The sequence below is a fragment of the Mycteria americana genome, chromosome 19 (assembly GCF_035582795.1).
Source record: "Mycteria americana isolate JAX WOST 10 ecotype Jacksonville Zoo and Gardens chromosome 19, USCA_MyAme_1.0, whole genome shotgun sequence".
Lineage (NCBI taxonomy): Eukaryota > Metazoa > Chordata > Aves > Ciconiiformes > Ciconiidae > Mycteria > Mycteria americana.
The window spans coordinates 3519037-3546271 of NC_134383.1; the positions used below are offsets into that span (position 1 = coordinate 3519037).

Consider the following 27235-nt stretch of genomic DNA (forward strand, 5'->3'; position numbering starts at 1 on the left):
GGGGCTTGGCTACGTGAGATACCTGCCAACGAAAGAACAGCCTGTCAGCAGTGCAGAGGGTTGCACATCCTCCCCATCCCTGGACATGGCAGGAAGGTTTTCCCTTCTGCTCACTGTGGTTACTGCAGGGCAGCTTTCATGGGACAGTTTCAGAAGACTTTTGCAGTGGGTTTGAATGGGATTCCTGTATTTTTGTGGCATTTAGGAGCCCATGTCAAACAGGCCAAGAGCTGGGTTCAGGAAAGGAAAAGAAAAAAGTTTTTCACCTACCAATGCCTTTGTCCTGCCCTGTCTTTGTCTCTCTCTCTGACCTCCTCCCCCTCTTTGTGTTTATTCCCTCTGTGAACAAGACAAACCCTATGAGGCATGAAGCAGTGAGGGAGGCGAGGAATGTGTTACAGAAAGCCTGTTGTTTGATAGTTGGATCCAGATGTGAAGGGAAGGAGCAGAGTTGTGTGAGTGGGACAGAAAAAGGCCGGAGAAAGTAAGGGGCACCAGGCCTGCTCTGCTATTTAGACCAGTTAAACACAAAAGGGGTGTGAATTTGACTCTTCAGGTACAACTTCTCTTCTGCCCCCAGCAGAGGACAGAAGCTGGACCAAAAGGGAAGCCTGCCCAAATCTTCAGCATAAAAGAAGGGCTGACCCAAAAAAACTACTAAATCCTACTCTCCTATTCCAGTGTGATATATTTTGGCCCACACCAAGAGGCATCTTTTGCAGAAGGTGTCCACAGCCAGTGCTTAGTCATGAACCTGCTTCACAAAAGCAGCTATTACTTATGCAAGGAGCTGTAGGACAGTGCTGGCCACAAGGAATATTTTCCAAGCATTTCCTAGTAGCTCCTAAATCTACACCATCAGTGTGAACTCTGAAGTCTCTTCTTCAGACAGACCAGACTTTTCCACATGATCCTTCCAGCTCTCATGCCCTTCCTAAAGAATGGCAGCCCAGATCTTGACTGCTGTTAGTGAATGGTCCCCACCGGCTCCCATGGTTCAGGGTTTCTCTCTTAGGGCCTCAGGTCCCCTGTGAGGGATCCTCATCTGTATTGCTTGTGGTGTGGCTTCAAGGGTGTTATTTTTGTGGCATTTCCGTATTCCACGCTAGCTGTGAGTCAGGTCACATGGACCACAGCAGGAGCAGGCTTATGCTCTTGAGTCTCTTCCTATGAATTTACCCAGGAGAAAAGGGGCAGAACCCCGCCTGCACACACCAAGAACACTCCAGCTACTCTCCTCCCCTCTTCTTCTGCCTTTCTTATCCTCCCTGCAGCTGCATCCAGCCTCTGCGTAAATGAGCGTGGTATCTCAATTAATGTGCATCTAATCAGGACATTGGCATCTCTGGAGGAGAGTCTGCATCGGCCTTAGAGGTTGAGCACTCAGTTAACCTCCCAGTGCTCTGCCACTAGGGCCTGTTTATTTAATTATACCCAGGCTGCTGTACTCCTCAACCTTTTAATTGCCTGGGACAGAGAATAGGGTGGTAAAGAGGTCAGAGACAGAAGATGCTGGGCATTGTTTTAAGACAGTAAAGCTGTTTTTATACACCATTCAGAAGCTTGTTTTATGTAATTGCCAAGAAAAGGAGGGCATTCAGGAGGGGCAGCAGGGAACACTCAAAAGGGATGTTGAATAGTTTTTAATTAATGAAAAATGACTTAAAGCCTGATTCCCTTCTGTAACAGTGAGATCTCTACTGAACACCACAACACAAATCCTTTTCCAGAGCTTCAGATCAAGCCACAGGTCCTCTGTAGTAATATTCCTGGTAATAGCTGGGATTTAGTCAACAAGTTGGGGGACTGGGAGAGTAAAAAAAAAATCCGATTAACTCTCAGAGCTCTATTAGTACTGCAATGCTGTGAACAATAGGAAAAAGCTGGTTTTTATGTGTTCAGATCCCCTAAATAGTTGCCCTGATTGAGTCCTTCAGAAAGCACTGATGATTTTTTCATGTAGCTTTAAAAGTAGAGTTTGGCATAAAAATGAAAGATGGAAGATTAAAGAGATCAAGACAGAGCATTTGGGTCCCTGACCTCAGTTACACCAACTTTAGTTGAAATTAACACCAGTGTAAATAAGATGAGAAACTCGGGGACTGAACAGGCAGCAGAAGCTTGGTCTTGGTTGATTTTCATTTTGAAGACGTAGATCTCCGAGGCTCTTCTGGACAACTGCTGAGTGGGTTTTCAGGGCACAACCAAAAGTATGGTTTTCCTTCCCCTTGCCTTTGCATTAGTGCCCTGAACTCTGTCTGTGCAACCAGTTAGCCAAGCTGCTGGAAGGAGAAGTCTGCCTGGCCCTCAGTATGTGCACACAGAGCTCTCCACAGTCCAGCAAGGGAAATAAACCTGATGAGGCCAGCGCAGGGGACAGAAAGCCTTGGGAAAGCACAGGCAAGTTGCCTGGCAAAGGCTGGGAGAGAGGATGGATCTCAGGATGTGCTAGCTGGATTAGCAGTCTGATCAGGGCACGAGGCCTGAGGCTGCGGTGACAGGATGCTTCCTGGGGTTCTGCTCAGCTCTGCAGCTCCCGAGATGAGCTAGCTGTGCAGTGTTTTCCCTGCTGAAAGTGCTGCAGAAAGGACCTGCAGAGCTGAGAGTGTGCTGTGAGTAGCTCCCAGAGAAATGCATTGCTCCAGGAGCACGGGGGAGCCTTCTCAAGCCCCTGTGCTACCTCTGCCCAAAAGCACATCCTGCTTCCCAGCTTCAGCTGGGTCAGGACCTTGCATCTTCCTATTGCAGTTTGTGGGCAGTCCTGGTCTGTTATAAGTAAGCATAATCTAGTCTTAAACCTCTCACATTGACAAAACAGGTGTATGCACCAGCTTTGATGCTTGCTCCATCCACCTCCTCTGCGCCTTAACCAAGCAATGGCAAGGGTGTTGTGTACAGTTCATTAGACACAGCCCAATAAATCACCTTGAAAGAAATATGGCTTGACATCAGTGCTTGGTTTGAGCTCTGGCTTGGAAAAGACTTAGTGTCAAGGCCCTGAGCACACCAGCAGGCACTAATTGCCCCAACGAGCCTCACCCAGGCCTCAGTGTGCACACTCTCTTCCCACTGGCCCCACAGCTCCATTTAAGCCCAGGCCCATCAGCCCTGGGTGTGGAGCACCTGGGGGGGGGCCCGGGCCCCAGCCCCAGCCCCAGCCCCAGCCCCAGCCCCAGCCCCAGCCCCAGCCCCAGCCCCAGCCCCACTCCCACTAGAGAAGATGAGCAGAGTGGGACAAGGCTGCATCTTTGCCAGCGCAGGCACGGTCCTGAGCAGGGTGAGCAGAGTAGGCTTAGTGGGCATAACTGGTTCAGCCAACAGTCTGCTGAGCACCAGGCAAGTGTGAGATGATAAACCACGTCCAGGGTCATGCTGAGGAGACAAGTCAAGCTGAAGAGGTCCTACCTGCAGCGGAGCTCAGGGAAGGGCTGGGGACCAGGGTCTTTGTTTGAAAGGAGCAGTAGAGCCAGGGCAGAGGGGGTGTGGGGTAGAGCTGAGGCTGGACATTTAAGGCTTGTTGTTGCTCTTACGGCCCTGGCAGTTAGGTATGGAACAGACCTTCTGAGGGTGCCCTGCCTGGATGCGTGCCTTCCCTGACAGCCAGGGCTTCCTAGCTGCTTCATGGCTTCTGCGCTGAACTTCTCTTCAACAGAGTGCATGATGCTGGAGGCAAAGGCAACTTAAAATGGCAAACGAAAAGCCATTTTTGAAGAAGCAGAGACAATTTGGGGGACCTAGAGCTTCTTGGGAACCACAGTGGTTGTTGATTCACCAGTCTGAGGGGAACCACGCTGGTAGTGATAAAGCTTGTTTCTGAAACAGCAGGGTTGCGTGGGACTAAGATCAGCTGAGCTCTGGAAGAGGTGTGGTGCTGCACCTGCATGGAAGTCCCCTGCCGCCCTCCAATCCCCGACACGGGCAGGGCTCACTTTCTCCCTGCCGCTCTGTGGCAGAGGATGGGAGGTGTGTCTCTTGCCCCTCCAAAGGCGAGGGACGCAGAGGAGCTGCTGGCAGCAGAGCAGTTCTCAGCAAGCAGCTCTTCCCCACTGCCCAGCCTCGCACAGCCCAGCTCCCCAAGTTACCAAGATTGTTTCTTAGAATAAGCAGCTCATTCACAACAAACGTCCTCAGTCTTTGATGTATTGGTGGTTCTGTTGTGGTGTTTTAAATACCTTGGTTTCATGCTCATAATAAGAAAACTGGCCGCAGAGCCTTACTGTAAGTTGATGAGAAAGTAGCAGTAATTATTGCTCTCTCTTCCATGGGAGAGTAAACTTCAGATGCTAATGGCCTCTAGAATATTGACTGATTACTCACATTGGGGTGAAACAGCAAGGGGAAAGGGCCTTCATTCTGTTTGGTCTTAAATGCTCCTGTGTTCAGGGGGTTGGGCAGGAAGCATCCTAGACTGCATAAAGAGATAGTTGGAGCAGTCTGATTTTGGACTAAGAGGAAAGGATTTTCTTTTTTTGGGGGGGGGGGGGAGGGAGAGGGCAGCTGTTTTCCTGGAATGGATGAAGGAAGAGGATGGTGCAGGTATTTATGCATCATCCAGCTTGACAGCATGCATGCAACAGCAAGTGGGTGGTAAGCGGTGAAGACAGGGTGGCTGCAAACATTTTTGTTTCCCTGATAAATTTGCATGCAGGGAAGGCAGGGCTCTTGCAGGCAGTTTACCCACAGAGCCTTGTGTGGGATGCTATAGGACTTCTCACGCTCTCTGCTTCTATTTTTCCCTTGCCTGCTAAGGCTCCAAACTTTTACAGCAAGGGCTGTCTTTGAGTCCAGGTCTTTGTGGGCATTGATCCCTTCCTGGTTTTCCAAGGTGCTGATGTACTGAGCTTCTGTAAATGAATTTTTGAGGTGAGGAAGAGGGAATGAAGATTTGTAGCTTGGCCAAATATTAGTGGTTTTCCCCAGGGATGACAAAAGATGCATCTAAGGCACCAAGGCAAACCCATGTCAGATTGTAATCCCCTGCTCCCACGCACTGCCCTGCTGGAACTTCACAACAAAGCACAGTGGAGAGTGTTTTCTTTTAACAGCATATTTTTTTCCTTAACCTTGTCCTCAAACATGGCTGAGGTATTTTGATGGAAGTTTCTTCCCAGTAAAAAGACTGCAGCATGCACACATACCAGAAACTCTTGGCCCAGACCATTAACATTCAGTAAAACCAAATGCAACTTAGCAACTGATCCCGCAATGGGAACATTGAACTGTAAGGCATGTTTTACCTTTCCTACAGTTCAGAAAAGAGATTACATGTATCAAGCGCTGTCCCATATTGGCAAACAGCAAAGGTAGAAGAGGCTGATTGACACCAGTAAGGACTCGGCTTAGCCCTTCACACCTGTCCCAAAGCTGTACTTAATCTTCTCCGGCTACCCTTAATGGCCAGTAATTTCCACCCACCACTAACCTGTTCAAGTGTCTCTTGCTGGGATGCTGACCAGCAGTGTCTGTCCCTTTCGCTCGTCAGCTTTCAGTCACTTTCAAATCTCAGCAAAGTTCTCTCCTCTGCGCCCTGGTTACTTTTCTGTTACCTGCTATTACAGAGCTACTTGCTCTTTGAATTCCCTCCCCACCCTCCAGTATTTCTTGTCTGTGTGTCCATTCATTTTGGGACTGGGATCAAATCTACCGTTCCCAGGTCGGATTCGATGTTCAGTTGTGCCCTGCTCAAATTGCAATCTGCAGGACTACAGCATTCCTGGCAAGGTGCTGAGCCTCGGAAAGAGCTCTCTGAGCCTGCTTTCTGATTTCCTTTGCTCTAGGAGGTACCAGGAGAAAAATGATACCACTTACTCCAAGCCAGCTTTGCTAGCTCGGCAACACAGTGAAGGGACTGTCCTGAGTTACCTCTCGCACCCCAGGATCCAGGTACGCAGCGGGCACTGCTACAACCTGCAGCTCGGAGAGCATGTTCCCACAAACGTGTAGAGCTGCAGGGAGTGCAGCCTTATCTCCCTTTGTGCTTTATCCTCCAGCACAGACACGGGACCACGCTGTGCTCTGGTGCTTGGGGCTCAGTTGCAAGCTGATGGACCTGAAGTAACCCTAGTGCAACAGGGAAGTGGATTCCAAGTTTGGGCCGAGAAGCGAGTATGGCCCTTTGGACTGGAAGTCTTCCAAGGGTTATTTGTGCCCACTGACCTCATGGCACTTTTCCTTCTAGCCCCTGTGGGGGTCCTTCTGTCGTTTTTCATAATCTCCTCTGAATAATACACTGTGAGTGGGGCCTTCTCCTTTGCAGCTTTTATCATGAGGAACTGTCTTCCTCTATGTTTCTACCTTGTGGCCCCTCCCTCTCTTTTTGTATCTGAGCGGAGCCATTTCTTTTCTCCCTTGTTTGCACCTCTTAACTTTTTCCTCTCCTCTGCTCTTATTTTTAGCACTTCTATTGTCCTGAAAAGTATTTCAAGGAGACAAATTGTTTGAGGGAGGCTGTGAAAAATTAGGGTTAAAACTTGTGTGAGGTCCCACAAAAAGTGCTACTTGGACAAGAGTGATCTCTTTGCCTGGAAGCGTGGATTTAAATGGTTGTTTCTATTTATTTCTGTGCTTCTTGCAAAGCTCTTTCTCTGAGGCCCTGATCCTGCTGCCACAGTGACCTTTGTGTTTGCAGAGAGACCTTTTGAAATCAAAGGGGCCCTTCATGAGCATCTGCCCATCTGGAAGTGATTGCAGAGGTGGGTGGGTGAAGGGCAGATGAGGAGCCTTTTGACTGTGAACTGCAGAGTCTGAAGTGACCCAGGTCCGCATGCCTGTGGAAGAAAGTCTGAAGTGACCCGGGTCCGCATGCCTGTGAAAGAAAGTCTGAAGGGGCCCGCATTACATCCTCGGGGCAGGAATACATCCAGCGTGCCTGACAACAGACCTGTAGCAGCGCACTGTGAGAGCCTGAGCGATCATGTAAATGTCGTTTGATGCACAGCAACCGCATGTTTAGAGGACTCCGTGTGTATTTGTACAGAGAGGAGAGCTGGGCTTTGTTGTTAACGCTGCCCTCCCTTCTCCTTTCCAACTGGAGTTCGTAGACAGTTGTGTATCCCAAGGGAAAAAAACCCGAAGCCACGCAAAGCAAGTGCAGGAGAGCCCCGAAGCTGGCAGGAGAAGATGTCTCGCTCCGTCCTCCCACCGCCCCCGGGGCCCAGCTGGCAGGAGCGAGCGGGGCATGTGCCGGGGACGCTGCCTGGGACGGAGCCTACCCCTCCGGCCCGTCGCGGACGCTGCCCGCCCTTCCTCCGCGGCCCCGCCGGCAGCGGCCGCGGGCCGGCGCTGGCCCTTTAACGGCGGGGCGGCGCGCTGCCTCGGCGGGGCCGGTCCCTGGGCCTGGGGAAGGAAGTGACGGGCGGGGGGCGAGGGAAGAGCCCGCCGAGGGCTCGAATGAAAAGGGCGAGCGGGCGGCGCGCCGAGCCACCCCAGCGGGGCCGGGGCCGGGGGCGCGGCGGGGCGCCTTCCCACGCCGCCGCTCCGCGCTGCCCGCCGCGCCGCGCCGCCCGCGCCCCCCCGCCCCATGCCGGCCCTGCCCTGAGCCCGCGGCGGCCGGCCCCGGCTCCGCGCCCCGGCGGGGCGGGCGCGGGGGGATGCGCGGCCCGCGGCGCCGGCTGCCGGCGCTGCCCGCGCTGCTCTGGCTGGCGCTGGCCCCGCTGCCCGGCGCGCCCGGCCCCGCGGCGCGGGCCGAGCTGCGGGTGCGGGTGCGGCTGCCCGGCGGGCAGGTGACGGAGGAGAGCCTGCAGGCCGACAGCGGCTCCGACTGCATCAGCCTGGAGCTGCGCACGGCCGACGGCGCCCTCGTCACCCTCACCGCCGACTTCAGACAGGTAGGGCTCGGCTCCCGCCCCGGCGGCGCGTCCCCGCGCCGGGCGGCTCCCGCTGCCTGCGCCCGCCCCGCGGGAGAGGCGTCCGCAGCGAGCCCGGGCGGGGGCCGGGGGGCTTCCCGGGGAGGCAGCGGGGCGTCCGCGCCCGGGGGCGGGGATGCGCCGCTGTCCCCGAGGAGGGGGGGGGTGCCCCGAGAGCCTGTCCCCTCCCGCGGACCCCCGGCCCCGAGGAGGGCAGGCGTGGGATCCCCCGCCGCGGGTTTTGCGGGTCCGGTCTCCCGCGGGGATTCCCGGCTGCGCTGGAGGCCAAAGGCTGCGGCGTGGGAGCTCTGGCCCTTCGCACCCGGCGGGTCAGCGGAGGGGCTTAGCGAGAGGACCGGGTCAGGGCTCTGGCGCGCGTTTTTTGTGGGGTGAGCGCTGGTGACGTGGGTCCGCGAGCTCCTTCCAGACCTGGGACCCGCTTGGAGCCTGGGAAAACCCTGGCTGAGGGTCCAGGAGCCAGAGCTGTCTCTGAGGAGGGGGGGTCCTTTTGCACGCGTAGGGGAAAAGCCCATCCACCCTCGAGCACTGTCGGGGTCTTTGTTCGCAGTCTCTGCGGAGCGATTCTCACACGTGTAACTCCGAGCCATTTAGGTAGGCTGCTGTCCCCAGTGGTGCTACACCTGTAACCTGGGCTTCGTCTGTGGTGAAAATAGGTGGTAAAGATCCCAGTGGGATGGGTGGCAAAGCCTTCCCCACACCTAGCCGACCCTAGCGGCTCTGTTTTTCTTTGCTGAGTTGCGAGTAGCGTTGTCTTGCATGGCAGGCTCAGCAGTAACTGGGCATGGAGCAGGGCCAGGGCAGGAGAGTCTCTGTGGTGGGGAGAGCTCGGGTTCCTGTCTCCTGGATGGGGGTGTTTATGCTCTGCTGTATCTCTGGGACGTCTCCCTCTATGATGCGTGTGGGGTACGGTTAGTTCCTTGAGTGGACTCCTGCTGTCTTTGGGAACGCACGTGTGAGTTTGTGACGTGGGAAGCATTTGACCGACAGCTGTCTGTGGGGCTGACAGCAGCCCTCCTGTAAGGGGAGCCTTTCCTCCTCACCCAGCGTGTGAGAGGTGGCCTCTCTGCAGGGAGGTGATACTTGCTGAGCTGAAGTCCAAGATCCCACACTTCTCAGCAGGAGATGGTAGCTTCTGGGCCAGCGTGGCATTCTTTGGAGCATGCCAAGTGTGGCTGGATGCAGCGAGCTTCCTATTGCACAGGGAAGAGCTGTTTGCTGCCGTGTGGGTGGCATGGCGGTGTTATCTTGTTCCAACCCTCTGTTCAGACCGTTTGCTCAGGTGGACTTTGGTTTATGGCAGGAGGAAGCTCAAACCCATGAGGGGTAGGAAGGTGGTGCATCCTAACCTGTTGTGAACCTTGGAGCGTTCTGCCAGGGACTGTTCTGGTGCCTCTTTCCCTTTCAGCTATGCTTTTTGGTTCTAGTCTCCTTGCAAGCCTCTCAGATGGCTCTCTTCTCTCCGGAGGTGCAGGGTCAAGCCCACCTCTTTCTGAGATGCTAGCAGAAGCCATGGTGATTTTGGACATAACGGTATACTCGGTGTACTCTAGCACGCCATGTAGGAAAGCGGTCCCATAAAAAAAATTCCAAGAAGATACAGCACACTAGGGAAGTTAAAGGAGGGAGGGAATGCTCTTAAGCCTGCAGTTTGCAAACTTGTGTACCACAGCATATTCCTGGCCAAGGGATATCCAAGCTCTTTACAGATCCTCTAGGTAGGCCCTTTGGGAGCCTGGTATGGGACTTGGGGACTTCCGATGTCCTTAGCTGTTGATCGTTTCAGCATTTTTCACTTGCTTCAGCTCTTCTTGAGGGGAGCTTGCTCTCAAATCTCATCTACAAACCTAACAGGGTGTACATTAGCTCTTTTCTTGCTCTCATCCTTATTAGAGTTGAGCTGCTTCTGGGGACAGGTTCTCTGAAGGTATCTTGACTTCAGTATGTTAAATCCTTAGCTCCACGCATCCCCTCAGCTCCTGCTGGAAATACACAGGAGATGGTCCCTGAAAGGCTTTGCAAGCATCAGACTTGAGGAAGCCCATTCCTAATCTTTGGTTTTAGAACAGTAGGGTATTGGCTCTCTCTGTTTCATGGCTTTACTGGAAAATAGCTGAAAAAAGCTAGAAAGACATAAAGGACTGGGGAGGTGAACTTGCGGTGCAGTGACTAATGATGTGAGCAGGCAGCTGCCTGGCCAGGCTTCCCCTTCTGACCTGTTCTCCTGGCTGCACGCAGGCATTTCCCTGTTCTGCTCTGGTGCTCATCTCTCCAACATTACGCAACTTTTCCTCTCCAGAGAGAAGGTCTTGAGGCTCTTGAGGTAAAAGCAGCTGGGGTTGTTGATCTGGCTTTCCTAAGCTAGATTGTGTGGTCATGCTGTGGCCAGGATGCTGGTTTTTTGCACAAATGGTTTTTCCACTTCTCTGGCTTAAACTGCAGGGGGTTAGTCCAAAGGCAGATTTTTTTTGTTTTTTTGTTTTTTCTTTGCTGACAAGGAGTTGCTGCTAGACTGGGGGCTGAAGAAGAAGGGGGTTATAATGAGGTCACGGTTCATTTCTCTGCTCTGATGCTGGTGGAAGCCTGGTGGGACTTGAACAGTGGTTGGGTCTTCTCGGAGGAGGGATTTTCATTTCTCTTCCACCCCTGCCTCCCCTTCAGAGCTGAACCTGAAGGAGTCTTGTCCTCGGAGCACACCATTTTTTTTCCTTGTTCTGTAGTGCAACACAAACTGGCCAGTGGGAATTCAAACTGGGACTTGATGTTTTCTGGGCAGTGCAGTAGTGAAGACCATTTCTTTTCTTGCAATTCGAAAGAATGTGATGAAAACACTTCTTTTTTTCCTGTGTAGTACTGTCAGGCACAAAATATATTGCAAAAAAGAGTGAGGGGGGACAGCAACCCTAAATGTTGTGTCTAATTTGAATAGCATGATCTTGCCAGTTGTTAAATAGTGGCCTGAGAACAAAGTGGGTGGTTTTATTCTAAGGTCAGCACAAAGATATAGAAAAGTTTCTTTTTCCTTTTGATTGCTGGAAAAGTTGTGTTGGAAACACAAGGGAGAAAGTATGGGTAATGGTATTTTAGCGCTTGCACTGCTAGTCCTTTCAGTTTCCTTGTTAATAAAGCTGATGTTACATGATATTCTGGGGTGATGTTTTGAGAGTTTCCTTATGCCAGGGGTCCATCATGTTAGGTACTAAATGACCAGGTGATATAGGAAAGCACCTGTCCAAAGATGGTATTTGTGTAATTTGTAAAGCAGTCTCTTCTCCTCTACACAGATACCAAAAACATAAAAGGAAGGTCATTCAGCACCCTCTGGGAGGGCAGGAGGGATGGGGTGGGCTCATTAAAACATGGTGGTGGTTGTTACCCTGGGTGAGGTACCTAAAAATGCTCTCTCTTGAACTGATCACTCAAGTGTGGGTAGATGGCCGCTGTACCGCACTCAAAGGCAGGGCGATGGCCTGCTGAGCTGAGCACAGGGCTGGAGGGCTGAACTGCCTCATGGCCAGAGCTGCCCTTTGCTCACTCCACAGCTTTGGGGAAATCACTTGTTAGTTGGATCCAGTTTCAAAAGTGGCCTCTGACAGTTACTTTTAGGTATCCCTTAGGCTGTGGGTGCTGAGCATGAGGACGCTTAACTAGAGGATATTTTTCTAAGCATTTCAGAGCATTGTAGGGATTTCTGGCTGCTCAGTGCTTGTAAGAATTAGGGTTAAACCTTATTGTTCCTGAAAATGTGCCTTTTTTTTTTTTTTTCCCCCCTCTCCTAGCACATCCTTAATTCACCTTTATAGATATCTGAGTATGAGGCAGTGCACCCAAGTGTCTTCATTCTAGCTGTTTCCAGTAGGAGACGGGTTAAAAAACATAATCGCTACCCAGTCAGGGTAACTCAGCTGGCTGGACCCCCGGTGTGGATGCAATAACACATTCTCTATGTTGTACAAGCACATCGGCTTTCTGGCCAGCTGTAGCTGTTCCCCTGGGGCAGTGCAGGCAGGGCCCTGACCACAGCAAAGGCTGCTGACCGGGTAAGGAATTGGGCCCAGGAGTGCCAGTGTTACCCAGTGCCCCGAGCAGTGTGTCCCCTTTGCATGTACCCCCCACTCTGAGCAGGCATGCGACAACAAAGACAAAAGTGGGTCCCACAGCAGCAGTGATGTCCTTGGGGGAGAAAAAATTTGGCAGGAAAGCTGAATGGGTTGTGGAGAGGAAGGCATTGAAATAATTTATTTCCCTGGGAACTGGTTTGCTCCACTCAACATGAAGTCAAGACGCTGGGCTCAGATTTGGACCACACAGGCTTCTAAGTCTCCACTGGATAAACCTTAGAAATAGAGATTGAATTGTTCTCGCACCCCAGATGACAGTCCCTGGCGGAGCTGGAGGATAGTGTGAGGAGGAAAGAAGTTGGATGATTTCCCTGCCCCTTCTTGCAGGCTAGTCTTTGCTGGAAGTCCCTTTGGTAGGTGCAGGCAACCTGGGCTGTTGGGAGCTCGGTGCACTGATTTCCTTTCTGCCTTTAGGAAAAAGGAGCTGCTCTCCCCTTGCTGTGAAAGCCAAGGCTGTGGTTACCTTCAGTGCCATGGTTAGAGCATGGCTGCGGAACTCGTTGTTCTCTGTTACACTAAGCATTTCTTGTCCAAACCTAAACAACAGCTGTAACTGTACCCGCCACACGAGTGCAGGTCAGGGCCAAGGATTCTCAACGCCCCTGTGATGAGTTCATCCGGAGAGTCCCCGCATTGCAAAGGCAATGTTTTGCTGGGACTTGTTCCCTCCTGGGAAATTTTGCAGAAACGCAGAACTAAAGGTGCCATGTGTTGCCTTGGCCCGGTACCCACCTTGGCACTGATTTGCCCTATTCCTGCTGGTGGGAAAGAGGTGAGGTGGCTGGGAGGGAAAGGTGCTCTCTGAGTAGGAAGAACTTCGGTGGCTCTTTCCGTGTGAGAAGCGTGACATATTTTTGATGTGACAGGCTTCGGTTCTTGCTCCACCTGAGGTTGCATAGCCAGGGCAGGGAGAGCGGGGAAGCTAGGGAAAGCCGAGCAAGGCTTTGAGACAGAGAGGTGAAGCAGGACTGGGGAAAAGGGGAGACTGACTTCTTGTTCGGGAGAGAGTGGTCACTGCAGGGTACGTGTCTCCCAGAAAATGGGCCAGCATGTGGCAGTTTTATCCTTGCTCTGAAATCCACAGCAAGGCTTGCTTTGGGTTTGCTCAGAGCCAGGTAGAGGCGGGATTTCTCTCTTCAGAACAATGCATGCCATAGGAGCCAGCTCCTTGAACAAAACGGCTTGATTAAAGCTGTTTGTTGGCTCACTGGCTATTTCAGCGCTGGCAAACCTAGACCATTCCTGTCTTTCCCAGTGCACCTCCCTCGGTATCGACAAATGTGCTGGAAATCCCTGACACCTGGAGTTCAGGCAGCACCAGAGCCCTCTTCACGCCAGAGCTGCTTCCTTTAGATGCCGTGGAGTGAGACAGAGCTGGGAGAGGGACGTGGGCCAGAAGCACTGGGGACGCAGGGAGGAGGAGAAGTGGCCCCCTCTCTGGGGGACCCAAGCCCAGCGCCTGGGGGGGTGCAGGCATTGAAGCTGGCAGCTCGGGGCAGTCGCTCTCGCAGGCAGCGGCATCAGTAGGGCTCGTGGAACGGCTGACTTACATTAAGCAGCAAAGCTGGATCTTTATCTACTGTCCAGGCAGCCAGGCACGGAGCCTTTCTGATTCAGCTGGAAGGGGCTGTGGCAGGCAGGTGGGGAGCGAAGGGCTGGCCGGGTGTGTTCCTGAGGGCATGAGGGAGATCAGCCATGCCTTTCTGAGAAAGGAGGATCTGGGGGTGGAGGAAAGGATGGGTCGTGCAGAGGGACAGCACCCTGTTATCTTTACTGTCGTCCCCCTCGCTCTTTCCTCCTGCAGCTGTACCTCCCCCGTGGCAAGACCACCTTTCCCTACCTTTTTCTTTCCCTCCTTCCATCCCCTCCTAATGAGCTCTTTCAACGATGGTTTTTGCAGGGATCTTTACCAGAGGTGACATGGACTCGTCGACCTATAAATCAGTAAGCACACAGAGATAAATATTTAGATTAGCTGAGCAGCAGCCCTGGGTCACTTGCTGGCTGGTGCGAGGGGAGCAAGGCTGGAGCTGGAGGCGGTTCCGTGAGGTGCTTTGAGGGCCATAGAGCAGTGGCTGGTGACCTGTGCACTCCGAGCTTGATGCTGGTGTCTGCCTTGGGTTGGAGGGGGGACTGGACGCTTGTCTCGAAGCCTGAGAGCTGTTCATTTGCTCCGCTGGTGCATTCTCGTGACACAAATTTGGTCCTTCCTCTCCTGTGTGCTTGGAACTCAGAAATACTTAAAACAAATACTGAAAACCTTTGTCCGAATTCATCGCTGACAGGGTCACTGAATGCAGGAACCCTTTGTATCCTGTGGAAGTGGTGCCTTGGGACCTGAGCCCACTTGGCAGGGAGCTTATCTCTGCCTGGGCTCTGCGGGGCGGCTGGGCTCTGGACTTTGGGGGCAGAGCGAGGGACCTGCAGCCGTGGGGGATTGGTTGGGAGCTCTGGACTGTTTGCTAGGAGCAGTGAGAGCTGTGAATCTCTTGTGCATATCAGCTGTGAGAAGGAAAGAGAGTTGGGTGTCTGAAGGCTAATTCTTAAATAGGCAGATCAGAAGGATTAATCAATTGCTCAGCATGTTCTCATTTTACAAAAATTGCTTCCAACCTGGGAAGTACTGCACTGTTTTTAATCTCCTCCCTGTCGAGGTTTTCGGCCCGAGTGCAAAACATGGCTATCCCTGTTTGCCTTTTCCAGACTGAATGCTGATTGTACAAAGTGAATTAAAATTAAATCCGCAGCTGAAGAAAATGCCAGGGTCAGCTACTAGTTTTAGTCTACTCATCCCTGGGCCTTGCACAGTATGGGAGCTCACAGCAGAAGAGCTCAGCTGGAAGGCAGCTGGACTAAATGCAGATGGGAACGTGGGTCGTTCCCGTGGTGCTAATGTCTCAGTGGGAATTCTCCCTGTTAAAGCTGTCAAAAAATAATGATTCCATAGTAATTTCACAAGCATCTTTGGTATCTCTTTCTTCCCCAGCCTCCTTCATGTCCTGCTCTTGTGGTGCGTTTTCAGTCAACAAACGCACCCAGCAAAATCCTTTCTCCTATCCTGGGGAGGGAAACGCATCCCAGACTGCAGCTGTTCTTTCAGCTGTCCAGGTGTGCACTGAATTGCCGTACCCTTTTCTCTTCTGGGCATGAAAGAGAAGGCAGGGAATAAATAGTGGGCTGTATGAGGTAGTCTGCAGAAAAAGTCAGTGTTGGCACTGCTTAGAGTTTGTAGAAAAGAAAGGCTCCCTTCTTCTTGGGGCAGCAAGAGGTTTGGAAGAAGCCGAGCTTATGAGCCATGCAACAGAAACAGCTCAGGAGGAGAGGGATGATCTTAGCAGCTTGGCATAGCTTCTGCTTGCTGGTCCCTAGCCACCAATATCTGTCCAGTTCTCGGTGGAGGACATTGTTAAGAGCGATGGCTGCGGGTGGGTGCCAAAAGGCAATAATTGCTCTTCATACTGAGAAGGAGGCACCGTTCCGATCCATCTGCTTAGACCCTGTAGTAGTATGGTCTGACACCAAGACGGGATGGCGGACTCCCACAGCATGTACAAATGCCCCTGAAGCCAGAAGCCAGATGAATTGATACCTGCATAGAAATCAGTGTTGATTTATGCCAGAACAGGATATTCTGTGAGGCTATTGAACAAGGTATTCTGTGAGTCTACGTGAAGGTAACTGACTGGTTTCCAAGCTGGTTTTGGAGATGGACTACAATCCATGTTAGAAGCTTTATATATAAAATGCCAAAATTATTGAGCTGGGCAGAAAAGGTCAGCTGCAGCTGATCATAATGGGTTCCTTCTGGCTTTAACAATTTGACTTTCATTTCTGTTCCACATGTTCTGGAATATCTGAAAATATTCGGAAAGGAATAATTTGTTCTCTAGGATACCAGTTGCTCAGAAGCAAGTGAGGGAAGGCAGCAGAGGAAATTTGGGACCGCTTGCCCTAAGTAACGCATGGAGATAATGGCTATGTGATGTTTGCTTAACAAAACAAAACGAGACTCGTTGGAGGCTTCCCTCCATTCTTGGTAAAGGACAGAAACCCCCAGCTGTTGTTTGAGGGAGCCATGGATATGGGATGTGACCTGGCAGCAATTTGTCCTTGCCACAGTGGGGTTGCGAAAAACCCTACTTCTTTACAGACACCAGTTATTATGCTGCAGGCTTTTGGGTGGGATTGAACCTGGGACTACACCCCTGTGCTCAGGTGGCAGAAGTATGAGACCTTTGACTTTGTTCTTTTGGCTGGAGCCTTTCTCTTTGACCCTGACTTCTCGGTTCACCCCACTGATGCCAAAGATCTGTGACTCTCACTGTGTTTATTTATCTCTTTGTCAGGAGGTGAAGATCTTCCGTGCCTTAATCCTAGGGGAGCTGGAGAGGGGCCAGAGCCAGTTCCAAGCGCTCTGCTTCATCACGCGGCTTCACCGCAACGAGATCATCCCCAGCGAGTCTATGGCAAAGCTGCGGCAGGTAGGAGGCACCCGGCAGCTGGCTTCAGTGCCAGCTCCATCCTTCAGTCCATCCAGGGTTTCTTAGAGCTGTCCTGCCTGGATACTCTTCCCAGGCAGCTGCCCGATTGCTCAGCTGTTAGACCCACCTTTGACCACCCCTCCTGCTTGAAGGACTCAGTATTAAATTAAGTTCATCAATAGTCCTGATCCTGTTCTACTAATAAACTAGAAAGAGGCATGATTTAGTTCAACCTAGTCTGCCTCAAAGGGTAAGTGGATGGCTAGAGCAATCACCATGAAAACCCCTGCCCCACATTGCCCAATGAAGTAAGTACTGATTTGGGACCATCTACCACAACAAAGCATTGATAAATAACCACAGGCAAATCAGAGCAGTGATAAACGTATCATCAGTTTCAGCATCAACAAGAAGTTTAAGTGCCTTCCATCCAGATAGGACGCAGGTGCATTTACAGGGGAACATCTATTTGCACATCTTCTTATGTTGGCATGAAATCACAACATGCTATAAGGAATAATTTATTGCAGCTGAGATTCAAGTTTTTGTTATTTCATCCTCTGCAGAAAAATCCCAGGACAGTGCGGCAGGCTGAGGAGGTGCGGGGCCTGGAGCATCTCAGCATGGATGTAGCTGTCAACTTCAGCAAGGGGGCCCAGCTGAGCTCTCACATCCACAATGTCTGTGCAGAGGCCAAAGAAGCGATTTACACCCGAGAAGAAGATGTCAAATTTTGGCTGGATAAAGGTAAGTTTCTTTCGGTTTCGTTGGAACCGCTCCTGTCAGCAAGTTGGCACTCTGCTGTGATCTGCCCTGCCAGGTTTCTGGTGATCAGCACAGATCATTTTGGCTTCTCTTTCACTGTCTTGACAGTGGATAAGCCATGTGTATCTCTTGCTTGCATGTCACATTGCACTAGTCTATTTGTTAGCATATCTGACTTCTTTTGGTGGTGCTCTCCTAGTGAACCTAATTAGGCAGGTATTTTCAAGGTAACCTTTCACCTGGTCCATCACCCAAAAGAAATATGTTCTTTACACACTTCGTGTATCTTTTGGCTTACTTTCCCCAGGGCCCTTTCTTCTCCCATGGTTCCTATTCAGAGTCGTGTCCAAACATCCCCTGGAAATGCACTCTGTCTAACCTCGTTCTCCTCGACTGTCCTGGAGACTGCGCAGAGAGAGCAAGGCTCACTTTGGTAGCTCTCTGCTTTGGCCTTGCCTTTCGGCAGTGCCCTGAGCAATGTCTCTCTGCTTTCTCCCGCAGGGGTGGATGGCTCCATGTTCGAGGTCCTGCCACAGACATCTGATCTCCCTGACCTGCAGCGTTGCAAGCTGTGTGCAGACCGCTGGAAACCCTGCATTTGCAGCTACTCACTGAGCATCGAGTGGTACCCGTGCATGTTGAAGTACTGCAAGAGTCGCGATGCTGGGGGCAAGGTTTCTTCTTACAAATGTGGCATCCGCAGCTGCCAGAAGGGCTACACCTTTGATTACTATGTGCCACAGAAGCAGCTATGTCTCTGGGACGAGGAGACCTAGCAGAGCCAGGCCAGACCTTTTCAAGGGGCAGGTCATCTGCCTCCTGCCACCATTTATGATCCGAAGGGCCTCCTGGAGCTGGCTGCTCCAAAGAAGGAATACGGTTCACAGCGGTGCCTTGTACCAGGAGAGCTCTGTGTCTGTGCCTTTCCTTCTGGCCCCCTGTGACTCCCCCCCCACCTGACACTGCCTCATGCTGTGATAAGTGGGCTCAGCCCACTGCGTGTTGATGCTCTCCTGCCGGCTGCCGGGAGATCCGGCTTCCTGGAAGAAGCAGGAGACTCGGGTTTCTGGGGCAAAGCACCGGGAGGGGTGTGTTTTGCCCTGCTCTGGAGTTAGCAGATGTGAAAGGGGGCAGCTCTGATCAGTTATCAGCCTCGAGCATCCTGATGAGTGGCCAGGGCAGGGAGAGAAATGGTCTTGATGACCTGGGTTGTCAAACATCTCTGCCACCGAAGAAGCCCTTTCACTGACTTCACCTCCTGGTGACACAACAGCATTTCCAAATGGGAAAACAGCTGATTTATGGGACTACATACCCTGAATAAGGAAGGTACGAAGCCTACCCAAAGCAAGAGCCTGCCTGTAGCTTTTTCTAGTGTCCGACTGGCTGTTATATCCTTCCTGTGGCTAGAAGATAAAATGGGGGGATATATCCCAGCAATGACTTTTGCCCCTAAAGGGCTGGTAATTAGGGCTCTAATTAATCCCTTTTTAGACTAGTGAAGGCCCAACTTTTTGTGTTGGTCCTGTGACTCTCCCACTAAGAAAGAAACATCTAGAGACTTGTGACTACCATCATAACATTATGGTTGCAAGGGGGGAGGATGATCCCAGGTGGGTTCGCACTGTCGTTTTGAAGAAGACAACATTCTATACCTACGTCTGGTTTTATGTCCTACTCTGCCAGCTATTCACAAGAAGCTCTTAGATAATTGTACTGCTTTGCTGTGCCTTGGTTTCCCCTATATGTAAAACAGGGATGACACTGAAGCTGACCTTGGCCCTGGTATATACCTGGAGGGCATCAGACAAAAAGTGCTGCAGGAGTGCTGCCTGGTTCCTGTGTCCTCTTCCACTCAAGTTAGAACAAGCAAGGAGGAGAGAGGGGCTGTTGGGGTCATTGTGAACCTCTGTACCTCCTGGTGAAAAGCCTTCCCAATGTGCCTTTTTGCCTAAAATACAGGAAATTTTGACAAAAAAAATTTGGTCACAATTATTTTTGTATTGATCACTTAAGGGGGGAGAAGGGAAAGGTATTTTAATATTGCAACATGAAGTAAAACACACTTGAAATGATTTTTTTACAACAAATTATTTATCATTTGTAAGGTAAAATAAACTGATGTTTTTAAAGCATCTCTGGCCTGAAAGATTCTCTGTGCATCATAATCTGTGTGTGATCCAGTCGTTTGGGTTCTTGATTAAGAGCTGTTCCCTTATGGGTAAGTCTCAAGCCTGCACCTAGGACATTGAAGACCAGCGGATGGGGGGGGGGGGAACATCCTGCTGTTCAGCATGACTACAGCACTTAGCAGTGTGGGCCTGCATCTCAAGCATACTGTCCACCTAGCCCCTCAGAAGGGAGACAGCTTTGACTCATCTCAAGCAACTGTGGAAGCTTCGAGCCTGAGCTCTGGTGAATTAAAAGACCAGCAGTGGAAGCGGGCCCTAGGGTGGTGCCTCCTCTTCTCTCTGAGTGCTGGTGGGGTCCTATGAGGGGATATTATGCAGATGTGGCTGGAGGCTTGTCTGGGTCCAGCAGCCTCAATAAAGTATTCTTTATTCCTCTGCAGCTATAGCTGAGGGGAGATGAGGGCGGCAGAGTTTTGAGCCAGCTCAGAGCTCTTAGCTCAGTGGCTGCTCGAGGGAGAAACGTGGAGTGCTGATTCCCCCTAGTGTGGTGAATGCAGAGGTGGGACAAGGACTTCTCCAACCTCAGCTCTTCTCTGCTTGAGCCACTGCGGCAACTTACCCCCTTACTGTGATTTCTGGGGAAGCTGAAATTGCTTCTTTTTCATTTACGTGGTCAGCATTTACAGGGGTGTGTTCTCTGCTGCCTTGGCTCCTGCTGCAGCAGGACACCATGGGACTTCGTCCCTGCTTGCCAGAGTTAAGTCCAGCTGTGGGGTGAGGTGGGCTGTGAGCAGAGCGGGAGAGGATGGCAGAGCAGCTGCATGCCTTGCTGGTGGGAGCCCTGCGTAGCCCGTTTCCACTGTTACCTCCTGTACAGGGCTGCTGGGAGGGGACATGAGCTCGCTCTGGGAACATTGGGTCATATCCCGGTGGGCCTGAACGTGGTTATTTTGTAGCAGTGAGGCTCTGGGGTGCCTGGATCATGGAGGAGTCTCAGCCCTCCCCCGGTTCTTTTGGCAGCGCCGAGCTGAGGTATTCGCAGGCTACCTCGGGAAAGCAGCATGGTGCACAGCAGTACCGAGCCATCGCCTCGGCTCTGTGGGGTGATGGAGGAGCCTTTTACCAGCTGGACCTGCGTGCAGCAGTGCAGGTCGGAGGGCGTTTTGACCCCTCTGCGTGCGGCAGGGCCAGCGCTGTGTCGTGGGAGCACGGGGAGCAGCAGGTAAGCGAAGGTCGTGGACTCTACGTAACGACGGGCCGTATGCGCTGAGCTCCGCTCGACAGTCATTTCTGCATCGGTGTGCGGCCCGGCGGAGCTGGGCTTTGAGCGGAGGTGAGCGACCGGGGCTCGTCCCTCGGGTCGCCGAAGCGCGGGAGGGAGGCGGTGCCCCGCTCTGCCCCAGCTAACGCCGCCTGCCTGCCCTGAGGCTCCCGGGCCCTCGAAGGGGTCCGAAAGGTCGGCCGGCAGTGCCGGGCTCGGGAATCGCGGGGGGCGCCGGCTGCTCGCCCTGAGCGCGGCGGAGCCGCAGCGCTGCCCGCGCCCGGGGCTGGGGGCTCCGGCCCGGGGCTGGGGGCTCCGGCCCGGCCCCGCTGGCGGTGCAGATTTCCCGGCCTCCACAAGTGGGTGCTGGCGGAGCGCGGCTCTGCTCGGCGGCGGTGCCGGGTGTCCGGGGCAGAGGCCCGCGGCAGAGCCTGCTCCGGGCCCGAGCGGGCAGCCAGGGCGGTGCGCGGCGGCGGGTGCGGGGGTGCGTGTGGTCCGTGCCCCAGCTCACAGCCACGCGTCTTGGTCCCTGCAAGATCTCGCTGTCTCCCCAGCCTTGCTAGAGGGGAGCTGCGCTGCCGTGCGTTTGCCTTTCCAAAGAAAAATCCTTCTTCTTGATGCGCTTAAATAACACCCTCGAAAAGAGCTGCTGCAGGTGGAGACAGGAGGCCTTCCTGGCACAGAGAGAAGGCGCATTTGGCCAGGAGCACTGGTAGAAATCCTTGCTGCTAGAAAAAAGCAGTGGGGGATTTTTGTGAAATCTTTCTGCAGTTCGTGCTTTCAGGGCCCATCCAAAGGCCATACTCCATAAATCAAGTGCTATGTGTGGAGCTTATCTTCCTCCAAGAGGGGAATAAACATTGGCAGCAGGAGTGGAGGAACACATGCATGCAGGGAGGATGAAAGCGGATGGATCATTCACTGATGGCCATGGGGAAAAAAAAAAAAGCAGCATATCTGCTGGCATCTATGAGTGATCACCTCAGGACAGAGTCGAAGCAAATCTGCCTTTGTCTGGAGAAGGTGGTCTTATTCCCACAGCAGAAAGGAGTGATGACGCTGTGATCCCTCCCCTATTTTTTCTGTCCGGGTAGCAGAGGTGTTTCAGGTAGCTTAATAAGGAGGGTGTATTCGCTCTTGCCTGCATAGCAAATCACTGAAGCAAATCGCTGAAGGGTACCCAGGTGAAGGGCTTTGCTCCCACAGCTGTTTGGGAAGAAAAGCGCCTAAATATTAATTTTTTCCTGCTGTTCCATTACCACAAAATAATAGTCAGAAAAAGCAGATCCCACCAGCTGCAGAGCGGGACTGGTGGCTGGAGGATTCCCCGTCGTATTTGGCAGCGCCTGCAGCCAGGAGAGGGCACTGCGGCCCTGCCCATGGCCGGGACAGCATCCCCGGCCGGAGGATGCCCGGGATTCCCGTCCGGCTGGAGGTGCCACCGGGGAGGACCTGCCTCCCTGGGGCTTCGGGACGGGCTGCTCGGCTCTGGAGCAAGGGAAAAGCACCAGGAAGCAGGGAGAAAAGATCGGTGTCAAGTGAAACTCCCGATTGGTGTACAAAAGGTGCTCTGATGTGGGGGGAAGGAGAGTTCTCGTGGTCCCCAGCCTTTCCAGGGCCTTTCTCCTGTGCCCCAGAGGCCCTTCAAGCTGGCTGGAAGCCACTAGCAAATCCGTGTTTGACACAGTGAAGACACCTGATCGTGTCAGTCTTCAAGATGGGGAAAACCCAGACGTGGGGGTCATGCCAAAAACACTGGAAAACAGACCAGTGGCTGCCCAGGAACATCCTGAGAACCAGGGCCTGAATGGCTGGGGCTCTGCCACAGGCTCAGGATCAGTGGCAGGAGTCCAGCGAAACAAGCTGCCTGCGCAAACCACCCCGTGTCACCTTTCTGCTTCCTGGAGCAGCGCTAAACGCAGCCCGCAGAAATCTCCCCTTGCACCCTGTCCTGCAAATGTTAGTCTGACTCGGGAACTTCCCCTCCTCCCTACTTTCCCCCTTCCATCTCATTTTCCCCCTCTTTTTCCTTGTTAGAGTTTCGTTTAACGCATCCACCCTTTCGTCCCAGCGTGTTGCCCTCTCCTGAGGATGTCCTCTCTGACCACGCAAGCCGAGGGCAGGCGCTCCAGCCCCATAACGTCGGACTGGGTTGCAGGTGAGGCTCGAGAGCCTGCCTGCCCGCCCACCCATCTCTTCAGAGAAACCTGTCTTTCCAGGGAGGGAGAGCAGTATGTGGGAAAGCCGAGAGCCCTGGAACGTGAATTAGCCAGGGAGAGATGAATGTGTGATAGCTTGTACCTGGCAGCTACCAATTGAGCATGTTAACACTTTCAGGAAGGGTTTGAGCAGCACTGGAGCTCAGGCGTTTAACGCAGGCATCCTGCTACCCTGGGCCATGGTGGGGGTCATCAAGGTAGCGCACAGCAGGGACAGGGAGCAACCGCAGTGCCTCGGTCCGTCAGGGTGACTTGGTCTCCATCACAGCACAGAGCGTAGGCTGAGGATCTGGCCTCTGGCACCTTCCTACCAAAGAAGCCAACGTTAGGGGATTTTTTTTTCCCTAGCTTCCCTGGAAGTCAGTTAAATACTGCAGCTTTAAACAACGTGGAGGAGGAGGAAGAGGCTGTCTGCCATTTCTCTCCTCTTCTTGGCGGACTGACGTACCGCAGAGAGCACAAGTCAGGAAAGGGGAGTCTCCATGTGCTGATCCTAAACCTGCCCTGTGTCTTTAGCCAAGTCAAGTTGCCTTTCTGCTCTTAACTTTCCTTTTTGTGCTGATGGTTTCATATGGCATCGTTCAGGTTCAGCCCAGACCTAGGGGATGCAAAGACTCAGCCGCACAGGCTGCTCTCATGGCTCACTGAGCAAGAGCCAGGGTTTATCAGAGTGGGCAGAAATGAAGTGAAAGGGCTGTTTACTGAGGGGCTGTTCCTGCAGCTCGGACGCCTTCCCTTCTGGGTGCTGGCCACTGCTGCCCAGCCTGGCTCGATGCCTTGGCCTCTCTTACCCGTGTGTTGCAAGGGGCAGAGCCAAAAGCCTACCCACGCGCGGACAACTTGGATCTGGGGCTGACGGTGGAGCCCCCACAAAGCCCCCCACTTGCAGCCCAGCAGGCAGGTGCTGCGGGGTGTATCGGTGCAGCCGAGGGCGGGCAAACCGCCTTCCTTCCTCCCTCCTTCCCACCCCACCCTGCGTGCTGGTAGTGCTGCAGGGACTCATCCATTCCCGAGTTACTAATATGCAAATGGGCGCTTTTGCATGGGCCGGCCGCCAGGCTGCTGGGTGTCAGGGCACCCGAGGGAGCCGGAGGTGGGGCGAGGCGTGGCGCGGCGCCGCATGCTCACCTGGCCCTGCATGGCAACAGGCAATGGAGCTCTAGGTCCCTTCGGGAGCGGACCCACGCCCGGTTTGAGAGGCAGCGGGTGGCAGAGGAGGGAGGGCAAACTGGCAGCCCCTGGCAACCTGGGGCTGACGGCAGGAGGCTGGGCGCACCGCGGATTTCCCTCCACCAGCAGGATGGTGAACCTGGAGTCTGTGCACGCAGGTAAAGAGCACTTGAGGAAGGATCGGGCTGGAGCTCACCATGTAGCTGAGACCGTGGACTTGGGCAGGAAATGGGATTGCTCTGATTCCTGTGACCTTTCCTCCCTCCTTTCCCTCCTCTTTTCTCCCGCTGGAGTCGGCTATCACAGACAGTGCCTGGTTAAGTGCCCACATTCCTACCTGGGGATGGATGCTGCCCTGATCCTATTTAGGGGGCTGCCAAGCTATGCCCGCAATATGGGCACACTGCTCACGCTGCTAGCCCTAACGTGGATTGGGGACCAGAGCGCAGAGGTCTCTTGGGTACCTGGAAAATGAGCTTTTAGTGCCTGACCTCTGGGTCCAGTCATTGGGATAAAGCTGGGAGGAGTGAGAGGGGGTAGATTCGCAGAGGGATGTGGCAAGGGTGGAGGGGGTGGGGGTGTGCGTGTGTGAGAGAGTGAGATAGGACATGGGTTGGAAGGAGAAAAGTTAATGACAAAGAGGGAAAAGGAGGGAGAGATTAATGAGGAGGGAGCTGTAGGAGACTGGGTTGAGTGAGGAATGAATGAACAGGGATACTCAGAAAGAGAGAGACTCCTTCCAGGGGGGTCTGACCCAGAGATACAGCTTAGGCAGTCTCACAACTTCTCTGAGCAGACCTCCCCTCTGCAATTAGCTGGGGAACAAGAGCAATCACTGCCAAATCCCTTGGAGCTGTGCTGAGCTCTGGCTCGCCCTGACAGAGTGAGTTTAGCTTCTGCCCTCAGCTCAAGCCCCCGTGCTCGAGGGGAAGGACCGCATCCCTGGGCATGCTGGAGCTGAGGGTGACGCTGGGGTAGGAGCAGAGTGGCGGCAGCAGTGAAGGCCAGATCCTGACAGCCCCTTCTGCAGCAGGGACAGGCGGCGGGGTGTTGGGGGTGCAGAAGCCACATGCCCTGCTAGTGACCTGTGTCCGGTGCTTTGTGCAGCAGGACGCGCTGCGTGTTGTCTCCAGGTTTGGAGGGGAGGGGGCAGAGACTTCCATCAGTCTGTCCCAGGCTCTTTCCCTTTGCGTACGTATTGGCACGCTGCAGCGAAGCTCAGGCATTTGGTGGTCCTGCTGTGCAGGGGAGACCTAGGTGTCCACGCCCAGTGCTAGTAGCCCCTCAACAGGACCTGCCTGCACGTGGGCTCACAGGCAGGCCTGCAGGGCAAGGCAGATGCTGCGGCAATGCCATCACCTAACAGAGTGTCAGCCTGCAGCGGGCCAGCAGAGATGGCCAAAGCTCCTGCTCCGTGGCTGTGTTGCAACCTCTCCATGGCTCTGGGATGCCAGCAGCCCCTCCGTGGCCGGTCAGCACCGTGCTGAGCAGGCTGGCTCCCTGTGCCAGCCGTGGGGAGGGCAGCTGGGGAGCCCCCGGTGCTGTGCGGCCGGCCGCGAGGAGAGGCTGCGGGAGGCGGGAGGCTCGTGGTCTTGGCTCAGCGTGTGAGCCTGACTAGTCTGAGCACCTGCGATGGGTGTGCTTGTGTGTGGTGTCTCTCGGGGACGCATCCCCCGCAGGCTCCTATCCACCCATCTGCTTTGCTTGTGGGCAACTCTTTCTTCATGAGAAGATTCCCAAAATCGATACTGTGCCCTCTGTCAAAGCCAGTGGCATCACTCCCAGGGTGGATTTGGCCAGGAGCTGCGCAGAACTGGGTGCGTGCTGAACTTCCATTCCACCAAATCATCCCACCCTGACGTCTGTCAGAAGTGCCTAAGGTTTAAGCAGTCTTTTTGCAGGGAGGGAGACCAGCCTGGGCCCAACCACTTTCACATGCCAGAGCCCAGCACTGGTGGGAGGGTGTTTCTTCACCCTCGTGCAAAGGCAGTTCAACGTGTTCAGTCTTGGGGTCCCCGAACAGTAAGGCCTTGCAGTAAGCTGCTTGCAGAGGTGTGCTCTGTTTCTTCCGCGGCCGTGCAGAGAAGACACAGCATGCAAAGTGAAGGTGGGCTGCTCGGGCTTAGCACGCCCTCCTGCCTGGGAAGAGGGTTTTGCTGCAGCAGCGCGTTCCCTGGCGTGTACCACCACCTCCTCCCCAGGCATTTGGATATTTCACCTTCCTGGAGCCTCCAGAGGGGCTCGGGCACCTAAAGCGCAGAAAATTCAATAGGTTCCAGGTAATGGTCTCAGCCAAGCTGAGTTCCCCCCACTACCACCAGCAGCTTTCGTTTTTCCTTTTAAAGTCATCAGGCTGGTTTACCTTCGTGCCCATGTCTGAACAACTACTAGGAATAAGGGCTTGGGAAAGCTTTATTTGCTGACACCACTTGTTTCAGCAAAAATATAGATGCAGATATATCCCCAGAGAAGTGTCTGCACTGGTATAGTTTCTTTGGTCTGGGTGAACAAACCAGACTACCCCTACTCCAGGTATGTTTGCTAGCTGAGGTATAGCAGCGCATTTGTAATATGGCCCAGGCCGCAGTGGCGGCTCCTAATAGGTCTGTGGTTAGGAGTTAGGCAGTCCTAAGTTGCATTATTTTTCCCAGAGATTTTTTTACTAGCCTGCTTATTCTCTGTATATTGCCAGACTAGCAAAGCTGTATGGTGAAGCTCGCATTTAGTTGGACTCAAAGTCTCACAGCCTGTTTTGTCTTGAGATATTTTGTCAGGTGGGGGTGGGTGTTCAAATCCAGATGCATCTCTCTGTCCTGGTTTATAGTGGAAGACTCTTAGGTGTCAATAAAAAGGTGTTGCCTTTGTCTTGGCTACACTTATATCATATTAGGAAGTAATTCCCCTGTATGTCTGCTCCTTGTTCTCAAGGACCCCTTGGAGGATGACTGGTGCTGCAGTGCTGTTCATAGATATACAAAAGCTAGCCAGCCCCAAACCATTCAGATCAGTAGGCTTTGATCAAAAGGGTTTTCCTTTTCCTCCTGGTTTTTTTTTTTTTTCCCCCACAAGATATTTAAACTTTTAGTACATTTATGTAATAAAAATGTAATAAATATGTGAACACTTATGATGGGAATTTGAATCTTTGTGAAAATAAAATTCTTCTGCTCCATGTATGAGAGAATCACAGGGTATCTTGTTATCTCCTGACTCCGGGAGGAGGG

At 53.1% G+C, this 27235-nt stretch overlaps 2 protein-coding genes across 2 annotated transcripts in view; both read left to right on the forward strand.

Annotated features, from left to right (window-relative positions):
- The first annotated feature begins 7374 nt into the window (after positions 1–7374).
- OAF (out at first homolog) lies at positions 7375–19364 on the forward strand. The gene is given in 5 exon segments (XM_075521333.1): positions 7375–7485; positions 7488–7826; positions 16330–16464; positions 17031–17211; positions 17731–19364. Coding segments are annotated over 5 exon segments (1026 nt in total). The 5' UTR covers positions 7375–7389; the 3' UTR covers positions 18006–19364.
- Positions 19365–23883: 4519 nt separating this feature from the next.
- Positions 23884–27235, forward strand: part of POU2F3 (POU class 2 homeobox 3) — a 42356-nt gene continuing 39004 nt past the window's right edge. Inside the window, exon 1 of the mRNA XM_075521180.1 lies at positions 23884–24169. Within this exon, the coding sequence (XP_075377295.1) occupies positions 23884–24169 (286 nt within the window). The remainder of the gene's footprint in view (positions 24170–27235) is intronic.